Here is a 10,972-nt window from a genome sequence, read left to right as displayed (position 1 = left end):
CTGTTTAGAAGGACCCTGGTGATTACATTGGGCCCACCAGAATAACCTGGTATAATCTCCCCATCTCAGAATCTCTGACTTCATTACATCTGCAAAAATTATTTTGCAATTTAAGGGAACATAGTCACAGATTCTGCGGATTAAGATGTGGACATCTTTGGGGAGCCATTATTCAGTTACCATAGACTCTCTCATAGAATTTACTTTGCTGTATTGTATTTGTATGTCTTCAATGGTATATGAGCTTACTGAAGGCAGTAGTAACCAGTAATATAGTTTACTGATCTTTATATCTTAATGCTTAACTCAGAGCCTGGCATATAGTAGGACCTCAATGCATTTTAATAACTTTATTGAGGTATAATTGCTATACAAAGAACCACACATATTTAATGTGTAAAATTTCACAGTTTGTCAATATTTACTGGTTGAATAAGAGACTAGATAATGCTTGAATAGAGTTTTTAAAAGATGATTAGGAATTTCTCAGGCAGATAAGGGAAGAAGGACATCCTTGACAGAAAGGTGTTAAACAACATGGGTTGGAAGAATCACTAGTCCTGGGTCAGTATTGCTGGAGCATGATATGTGCTGAGGGATGAAGCTGGGAATGGTGGTGTCAGATCCTGGGCAGAACTTGGATTTTACCCTGAAGGCTGGTTGTTCCCCAAACTGGCTGATCATAATTAACCTGGATAGCTTTTAAAAAATAGAAATTAGCAGGCCCCACTTTGGAAATTCTTATTCATTAGGTATGAGTAGGGCTCTAATCTTTGTTTTTTTAAAAGCTCCTTGTGATGGAAGTTTTGATTGGGGAGCCCTTGCTGTAGGTGATAAAGGAGTCTCTGAGTCTTAGGCAGGACAGTTTTGGTCACTTTGCATCAAACAGCACCCTGAAGAACAGATTTAAAGGAGATGAGACTGGACGTAAGGAGGTAAAGGAATCTGTTGCAAACACTGAGGCAAGACATGATGATGGCCTGGACTCAAACACTGGCACTGAAGATGGATGGTGGAACCTATTAAATGTCTGTTAGATGTCTAGCGTGACTTCCGGATTTTTGCTTTGAGTTTTTGTTATAGGTTTCAAAAGTAGAACAGATTTAGGTAGGTGGCAGAGATAATGAGATAACTTTTGATATATTGAGTTTGAGATCACCCATAGGCTGTCCACAAGAATATGGCCAATTCACCAGTTGAATAAATGGGACTATAGCTCAAAGTGTGATTGCAAAGGGAGGGATGTAGAGATGGTGAATATAGGATAATATTTTTAGAAGCTTAGATAAGAAGGGGAGACAGTTTAATTTGTAATAGGGTATTGTTTTGTTTCTCATTTTAAGGTAGTGTATCAGTCAGGGTTCCACCATTCAAACACAATCATAGGATATAGATATATAGATTTTTTTTTAAGGAATTTATTGAAAGAAATTGGCTTGCACAATTGCAGGGTTTGGATAGTCAAATTCGAAATCTATATGACAACAAGAGCGGGCTGGAAACTCAGGCAGGAGCTGAAGCTACAGTCTATAGATAGGATTTCTTCCTCCTTCCTGTTTTCAGAGAAACCTCAGTTCTGTTTTTAAGACTTTCTAACTGACTGGATTGGTATTACCCAGATTCCCAGGATAATCTCCTTTACTTAAAGTCAACTGATTGTAACTGACAATCCCATCTACAGAATACTTTCACAGAAACATCTAGACTAGTGTTTGACTGAGTAACTGGGTACTATAGCCTAGCCCAATTGATACACAAAATTGACCATTATGGACAGGAAATGACTTGCTCACATATAGGCTAAAGGAAAGGAGCCAAAAGAGTTAGAGAAGCCAACCATATCACGGAGATAGAGGGGAGAAAATTAATAGAACAAGACCCATTATTTATTCAATAAAGTTTTTGAGCATCAGTTGTTTGCCAGGCACCATACTAAATCCCAGAGGAGACAAACAAGGATGGGATCAATATTCAGGTAAAGAGGTTGACTTAAAGATCAAATAAGCCTTTATTCTCCAAGCCAGGAAGAAAAATAAAAATAGCTTTAGATATGGAGATGTTTAGGGTGGAGTACTAGGAGGATGAGGGGCCCCAGAGTAAAAGCATCTGTGTAGTCTGTGGAGGAGGATTTGCGATCATTACCGAAAACAGAGGGCAGGGAAATGGAGTTGCAGGTGAGCAGTGGATATTTGAAGTCAGAGCTTCCTTGAACTGGGGGATGTGGAAGAGGCATGGGCTCTGTACATTAAACAGAAAGTAAGGGTTTAGGGCCATGCTTGGAAAATTTTAGAGTCTGTAAAGAAAGACTGCCACAGACACAAATGACCACCAATTAAACAAAACCTTGGCCATCTCATTAGTAATCCAAGAAATGCCAATTAAAGTAATTTTCAGGTACTGTCAAATAGAGTAAAAAGAGTAAAAAGCATGGTGTCCCATGTTACTAGGGCTTTGTACAAAAATTTAGATACAAAGTTATCCTTTGTTGTCATAAAAATGGAAAATGATATAATACTTACATGATGAATCAGTTGGTTTCTAATATTTTGGCAGTTGAATTCTTTTTCCCCACAGAAATCAAATATATAAAACAAGTAAAAGTGGAATTGCAGTGATTGAGGTGTATGGTAGAATGCAGGGCCCTCCCATTAAGTGTTATAAGACACTTCCTAGGAACAGTTTTGAACCCACAGTTGTAAATAAATAAATATGGATGGATGTGAGCAATTTTTGATGATACGGTAAGGTGTTTTTTAAAGCCGCTTAGAAAACGGTATGTATAATGCGATTTCATGAAAAAAATACACACCCACACATTGAGAAAAAGGTCTAAAAGGATCTAAATGAAGGTGTTAACAGTGATTATCTTTCCAGCAGTGGGATAGATCTTCTCTTCTTCTGTGAGCTCATTTGTATTTTCTACTTAAAGGAAAGGAAAATAAGGAAAGAAATAAATATGTGTTAATACTATAATGAGAAAAAATATTTTTAATGCCAAAATAGTGTATGCCAAGGTCTTAGGATATGTGTGTGTGTGTGTGTGTGCGCACGCATACATGTGCACACACACTCGCAAGCTTATATTTAGAGACATATGCTTTCTACTATGCATCCTACTATGGCCTCTCACCTTCAGTCCTACCCTTCTATACTTTGCTCTGTGATACTATGGCTGGGACAATGCAAAACCAAATCATCTTTGCCAGCTGGTAGTTACATCAACATGGACCACTAGAAGGAGGTTGGAAAGCAGGAAGAGGAGAAAAGGGACTTGTTCCTTCCTGTTTGCTCCCTTCTTTCTGACAGTATTGCTCTGCAACAGCTCTTTATCCTGGGTAATGGCAATTGGTTCTAGTCCCTGACTCTTTTGACACACTAGCAGAACTTGTTGACCCCTCAGAGGTAGTAGCAACACCTGGATGGTGTTCTCTCCTCAAAGATCTTGGTCCCAATTCTGCAGATCCCTTCCTCCAAAAGTCTACATTCTGATAACCCCAAACTCTTACCCTTGTTTCTTCAGCTCCAGGATTTGTAACTGCTTTTGCATGTATGCTTTTCAGTTATTAAACATCTATTTAACCAGTTCCTTATGTTAAATTCTCTCTGGTGAAATAGGTCATATGAATCTTTTTTACTCTGACTATTATGATACTTAGAACAAGAAGTAGTCCTGGGAAACAGCCCCTCAAAATGGGATGAGGTTGGTTTGGCTATGTCCCTTAGCTTTGAACTCAGTAGTCTCCTTATCAAGAGGAAAGGGGATATGATAAATCCATGCTATACTGTACTGTCATGCTTAATCACCTGAGGTTGATTGTGATGAAATGCCTTCTGAAGCCCCAAGGGGACTAGATGACTATTATGGTAGCAGTGATGCTTCTGAGTGCCCTGGAGAGCCTACAAAAAATGACAAGCTCAGATCTTTAACTCTTAGCTCAAGTATAGAGAATCAGAGAGCTTCCGTGGTGGCCCTGTCAGAATCACTAATTTCTTACAGCTGCAGGGCTGAACTTGACCCCAAATTTAATTTTGTTGGTTGAATAATTCCAAACTAAATTGAATTTATTGACTCTCAATATACACAAATTAGGGCATTGATTGGTAAGAAGGACTCTTCAGACTTGGAATAAGAATTATCTAATTTGATTTGGGAAAAGCTGAAAATCAGAGTAGCCTGTGACCTTGTGTCTGAAGGGCCTTCTGTGAAGACCCTATAAAAACCTCAAGACCCATCTCAACCACTTCCCATCACCCCTAGAGCTATACCTCAAGTAGGATCTCAGTTTGCTCCAGGGAGACAAATACAAAGTTTGACATGGAAAAATATAGTTTATACTCCAAAATAATTGCAAAATGTTGCTAATTTTTAGTGACAGAAACTGAAGTAATAGTGGATTTTAAGGTTATTAAACTAAAGAGGATGGAATATGAAACACTGGATTGGACCAGATGTGTTGATATGAGTCTCATCATATGATTTGCTAGAGATTCTTGCAGTTAGAACTATGTATGACAATTTTCTTTGTTGATTGAAACTTGAACTCAGCTACAGTTTATATTCAATGAAGGCAAGATGTCAAATTTCCTGGCATGATGTAGAAGGAGGAATCCATATTCTCAGGGAGATTGGAATAATGGAATGGATATATAATCTGTGATATGCACACTCATCCATCCACTCACCCCCAACTATGTCCTCTTAAAAGTCACTCCCTGCACTGAGGCACTGAGAAATACATTAATGAGGTACTACCAGTATCCTCACAATGTTCTGTAATGGCTGTCTTCTGTAGGCTAGGGTGATGATAGGAAGATACCACCATTGAAATCTGTTCCCAGAATGACAAAGGCCAGGTGATACCAATTAACTACAGGAGACAAGATTGATGCATTTACTATAATGGGCAATAGGGACAAAATGATAATCAATTTGTTTTGACTAGCAGGGATCTTTAGTAGTAGCTAACTGATGATGGAGTCTGGAAATTGAATAGATCCAGCCCAACGAAATATTACTTCATCTGTACAGGAGGGGCCAGAAAACTCATTTGAACACCAAAATGGAGAAACATGACTTTTTACTCAATTTATAGACTTAAACAAGTTCAACAACATATATTCCCTTGGTAGACAAGGAAGCCAGTAAAAAGATGCTCATTGCTGTCATTTACAGTAACAAAACTTTGGAAACATTTAAATATCCGTTTTCAGTTATCTGCTGCTGGTTAACAATCAACAACTTAGTGACTTAGGTCTAGAAGACCCAAGATGGCCTTACCACTTTGGCACTCTCCCTGGGATGACTCAAATGGCTGAGGGTGAGCTGGGATGTCTGGGTCTCTCTCCTTTCATGGCATTAGCTGAGCTCACACATATTGTCTGGGACCTTGGTTCTCTTCCATATGACTTTTCTTTCCATGTGGCATCTCGTTCTCTAGGACCTATCTCTCCATATAGACTCTCTCCGGTAGAATAACCTGGACTTCTTTACATGGCAGCTGGATCCACCGTGAGCAAAAGCAGATGCTACCAGGCTTTGTTTTGTCTGGGCTCAGAAGTCCCTGAATGCCACTTCCATCACATTTTATTGGCCAAATAAAGTCATAAGGGCAGCCAGATTCAAGGAATGGGAAAACAGACTCCAGCTCTTGTTGGAAAAAGCAATAAAGACACATTGCAAAGAGGCATGAACACACGGAGGAGTCATTCATTCTTTGGGGGGCCTTTTTAACAACCTACTATAGTCTAGTAAGAAACATTTCTTTAAAAAATTACGGTAATGTTCTGGTCCAAGATGGCAATGTAGGAAGACCCTGAACTCACCTCCTCTACAGAACACACTAAATTACACTTATTCATGGAGTAATTCCTGCTGAAGAAGAACTGAGGGCCTACTGAACAGCTTCTACACAACAAAAGATAGAGATAATGGCAGAAGAGAACAGCAAGAGTGACAGACACTGGTAACAAAGGGAACCCCACCCCAAACACTACAAAGTGCAGTGGAGAGGGATAGAACTAAGGTACTAGGAACAGGTTCATCTGTCCTTGGGCACAGAAAAAAAGCTTTGGTTTAAAAGAGCAACTAGCATATGAAAGAGGGAGCCCCAGAATTCCACCAACTGGTAGGGGAAGCTGCAGAAACACTCTCAGAGTCAGGGAACTGGAGAACGACAAGGTTTATATCCCTTCTCCACCTTGAAATCACAGACTAGAGCAGTGTCCAGATGCTATAGCCAACTTGCCGTTTCAGCAAGTCCCAGGTTCTTTAACCCACCCAGCTGCAGTCTTGCTGGGGCAGAGAAAAAACCTGTGGTTTAAAAGAGCAGCTAGCATAAAAGAGAGCCAAGCTTAAAACTCTACCAGCTGGCAAATGCAGTGGGAAGGGAGCTACTGGAACACTCTCTGGGTGGGAGGGGCTGGTGGACACAGTCTACACTCCACCTCCACCTTACTAATGAGAAGAATGTGAAGGGATGGAAAAACATTTACCATGTAATGGAAGCAAAAGAAAAAAGTTGGATCAGACAAAACAAACTTTAAAACAAGGACAAAGACAAAGAAAGGCATTACATGATAAAGGGATCAGTCCACCAAGAGGATATAACAGTTATAAATATCAACACACACAACACTGGAGCACCTAATACATAAAGCACATATTAATGGACATAAAGAGACAAATTGATAGTAATACAATAATAGTAGGGTACTTTAACACCCCACTTATATCAATGGATAGATCAGCTAGGCAGAAAATTAATAAGGAAACAGTGTCTTTGATTAACACATTAGACCAGATGGACATAACAGATATACAGAACATTCCATCCAAAACAACAGAAGACACATTTTTTTCAAGTGCACGTGGAACATTCTCCAGAACAGATCACATGTTAGGCCACAAAACAAGCCTCAATAAATTTAAGATTGAAATCATACCATGCATGTTTTCCAACCACAGTGGTATGAAACTAGAAATCAATCACAAGAAAAAAAAAAAAAACTAGAAAAAACACAAACTTGTGGAGGCTCAACAACATGATACTAAACAACCAATCAATCAATGAAGTAATCAAAGAAGAAATTTAAAAATACATGGAGACAAATGATAATGAAAACGCAATAGTCCAAATCTTTGGGACATAGTGAAAGCAGTTCTAACAGGGAAATATATAGCATTATAGGCCAACCTGGGTGGCTCAGCTGTTAAGCATCTGCCTTCGGCTCAGGTCATGATCCCAGGGTTCTGGGATCAAGCCCCACATCGGGCTCCTGCTCGGCGGGAAGCCTGCTTCTCCCTCTCCCACTCCCCCTGCTTGTGTTCCCTCTCTCACTGTGTCTCTCTCTGTCAAAGAAATAATTTAAACTTACACCTAAAGGAACTAGAAAAAAGAAAAACAAACAAAGTCCAAGGTGAGTGGAAGGAAGGAAGGAGATAAAGATCAGAGCAGAAATAAATGACATAGAGACTAAAAAAATAAAACAAAACAAAACAAAAAACAATGAAACCAAGAGCTGGTTCTCTGAAAAGATCAACAAAATTGATAAACCTCTACCCAGACTCATCAAGAGAAAAAGAGAAAGGACCCAAATAAGTCCTTTGACTTATTTGAAATGAAATTAGAAATGAAAGAGGAGTAACAAGCGACACCACAAGAAATACAAAGGATTATAAGAGAATACTACAGAAATGAATATACCAACAAATTGTACAACCTAAAAGAAATGGATGAATTCCCAGAAACACAATCTTCCAAAAATGAATGAGGAAGAAATAGAAAATCTAAACAAACCAACTACTAGTAACAAAATTTAATTGGTATTAAAAAAAAAATTACCAAAAAACAAAAGTCCAGGACCAGATGAATTCACAAGTCAATTATAAGAAATATTTAAAGAAGAGTTAATACCTACTCTCCTCAAATTATTCCAAAAAATAGAAAAGAAAGGAAAATTTTCAAATACATTCTACAAGGCCAGCATTACCCTGATACCAAAACCAGATAAAAACACCACATAAAAAAAAACTTACAGACCAATATCCCTGATGAACATAGATGCAAAGATCCTCAACAAAATATTAACAAACTACACTCAACAATACATTAAAAAGATCATTCACCATGATCAAGTGGGATTTATTCCAGGGATGCAAAGGTGGTTCAATATTCACAAATCAATCAATGTGTTAACACATCAACAAAACAAAGGATAAAAGTCATGTGATCATTTCAATAGATGCAGAAAAAGCATTTGACAAAATTCAATACTCATTCATGATTTTTAAGAACTCTCAACAAAGTAGGTTTAGAGGAACATACCTCAACATAATAAAGGCCATATATGAAAAATGCATAGCTAACATCAGACTCAATGGTGAAAAACTGAGGTTTTCCTCTAAGATCAGGAACAAGACAAAGATGTCTGCTCTTACCACTTTTATTCAGCATGGTTCTAGCCACAGCAATCAGACAAGAAAACAAAATGAGGCATCCATATTGGTAAAGAAAAAGTTAAAACTGTCACTATTTGCAGATGACATGATACCATACATAGAAAACCCTAAGGACTTCACCAAAAAAAAAAAAACTACTATAAGTAATAAATGAATTCAATAAATTTGTAGGATAGAAAATTAATACCCAAAATTGGTAGCATTTCTATCACTAATAACAAAGAGCAGAAAGAGAAATTAAGAAAGCAATCCCATTTGCAATCACACCACAGGAATAAAATACCCAGCAATGAACTTAACCAAGGAAGTAAAAGACCTATACTCAGAAAACTATAAAATATTGATTCAAGAACTTGAAGACAACACAAACAAATGGGAAGATAATCCATACTCATGGATTAGAAGAACTAAATTGTTAAAATGACCATACTACCCAAAGCAATCCACAGATTCAAAATAGCAACAGCATTTTTCACAGAACTGAAACAAATAATACTAATATTTATATGGATGCACACAAGGCCCCAAAGAGCCAAAACAATCTTGAGAAAGAAAAACAAAGCTGGGGTGCCTGGGTGGCTCAGTCGTTAAGCGTCTGCCTTCGGCTCAGGTCATGGTCCCAGGGTCCTGGGATCGAGTCCCGCATCAGGCTCCCTGCTCGGCAGGAAGCCTGCTTCTCCCTCTCCCACTCCCCCTGCTTGTGTTCCCTCTCTCGCTGTCTCTCTTTCTGTCAAATAAACAAATAAAAATCTTTAAAAAAAAAAAAAGAAAAACAAAGCTGAAGGTATCACAATTCCAGATTTCAAGATATACTACAAAGCTGTAGTAATCAAAACAGTGTGACACTGGCTCAAAAACAGACGCATAGATCAGTGGAACAGAATAGGGAGCCCAGAAATAAATACATGCTTATATGGCCAATTAATCTATGACAAAAAAGTCAAGAATATACAGTGGGGAAAAGGCAGTCTCTTCAACAAATGGTGCTGGGAAAACTGGACAGCTACATGTAAAAGAATGAAATCTGGACCATTTTTCCAATACTATACACAAAAATGAACTTAAAGTGGATTAAAATGTGAGACCTGAAACCATAAAAATCCTAGTAGAGAACACAGGCCATCATTTCTCTTCAGCCATAGCAACATTTTTCTAGATGTGTCTCCTGAGACAAGGGAAACAAAAGCAAAAAATAAACTACTGGGACGACATCAAAATAAAATGCTTTTGCACAGCAAAGGGAACCATCAACAAAACAAAAAGGCAACCTACTGAATAGAAGGTATTTGCAAATGATATATCTGATAAGGGGTTAGTATCTAAAAAATATAAAAAGCATACAACTCAACATCAAAAAACCATCCAATTAAAAAATGGGTGGAGGGCGCCTGGGTGGCTCAGTTGGTTAAGCGACTGCCTTCGGCTCAGGTCATGATCCTGGAGTCCCGGAATCGAGTCCCGCATCGGGCTCCCTGCTCGGCAGGGAGTCTGCTTCTCCCTCTCCCACTCCCCGTTTGTGTTTCCTCTCTCGCTGTGTCTTTCTCTGTCAAATAAATAAATAAAATCTTTTAAAAAAATTTAAAAAATTAAAAAATTAAAAATAAATAAAAAATGGGTGGAGGACCTGAATAGACATTTTTCCAAAAAGGACATACAGATGGCCAACAGACACATGAAAAGATGCTCAACATCACTCATCAGGGAAATGCAAATCAAAGCCACAACAGAATATCACCTTAGACTTGTCAGAATGACTAAAATCAAAAAGACAAGAAATAATAAGTGTTGGCAAAGATACGGAGAAAGGAGGGGTATTGTTGATAGGAATGTAAATTGGCGCAGCCACTATGGAAAACAGTATGGAAGTTCCTCAAAAAATTAAAGATAGAAATACCATATGATTCAATAATTCCACTACTGGGAATTTATCCAAAGAAAACAAAAAACACTAATTCAAAAGATATGCACCCCTGTTCATTGCAGGATTATTTACAATAGCCAATTTATGGGAGCAACCCAAGTGTCTATGATAGATGAAAGGATAATGATCTATCTATCTATCTATCTATCTATCTATCTAATAAATATATAGTATAAATACACATATACACATACATAATGGAATATTACACAGCCTTTAAAAAGGATGAGATTGTGCCATTTGCAATAACATGGATGGATGGACGTAGGAGGAATTATGCTAAGCGAAATAAGGCAGACTGAGAAAGACAAATACCATATGATTTCACTCATGTGTGGAATCTAAAATAACAAATGAGTAAACAAAAAGCCAAATCAGACCTATAAATACAGGGAACAAACTGATGGTTGCCAGAGGGGAAGGAGATGGGGAATGGGCAAAATGAGTGAAGGGGAGTGGAAGATGCAGGCTTCCAGTTATGGAATGAATAAGTCACAGGAATAAAAGAGCATAGGGAATATAGTCAATGATATTGTAATAGCATTGTAGTGACCATCTGTCAAAATGTTGTACTTGTGGTAAGCATAACATAG

The 10,972-nt window shown here is 38.1% G+C and overlaps 1 protein-coding gene across 3 annotated transcripts in view; it reads left to right on the top strand.

Moving 5' to 3' along the window:
• Positions 1 to 10,972, top strand: part of GTPBP8 (GTP binding protein 8) — a 78,923-nt gene that overhangs the window by 31,290 nt on the left and 36,661 nt on the right. Inside the window, exon 6 of one of the 3 annotated variants that reach the window (XM_081797036.1) lies at positions 5,499 to 8,055. The exons of the other annotated variants lie outside the window; for them this stretch is intronic. Coding sequence (XP_081653162.1) covers positions 5,499 to 5,565 — 67 coding nt within the window. The 3' untranslated portion in view covers positions 5,566 to 8,055. Of the gene's footprint in view, positions 1 to 5,498; positions 8,056 to 10,972 lie in introns of those variants that run through there. 3 annotated transcript variants of the gene reach the window in all.

This window comes from Leptonychotes weddellii, chromosome 1 (genome assembly GCF_054177405.1).
Source record: "Leptonychotes weddellii isolate Sample4059 chromosome 1, ASM5417740v2, whole genome shotgun sequence".
Taxonomy (NCBI): domain Eukaryota; kingdom Metazoa; phylum Chordata; class Mammalia; order Carnivora; family Phocidae; genus Leptonychotes; species Leptonychotes weddellii.
Note: the sequence above shows the minus strand (reverse complement) of the source record. Positions and strands in the feature narration are given on the sequence as shown.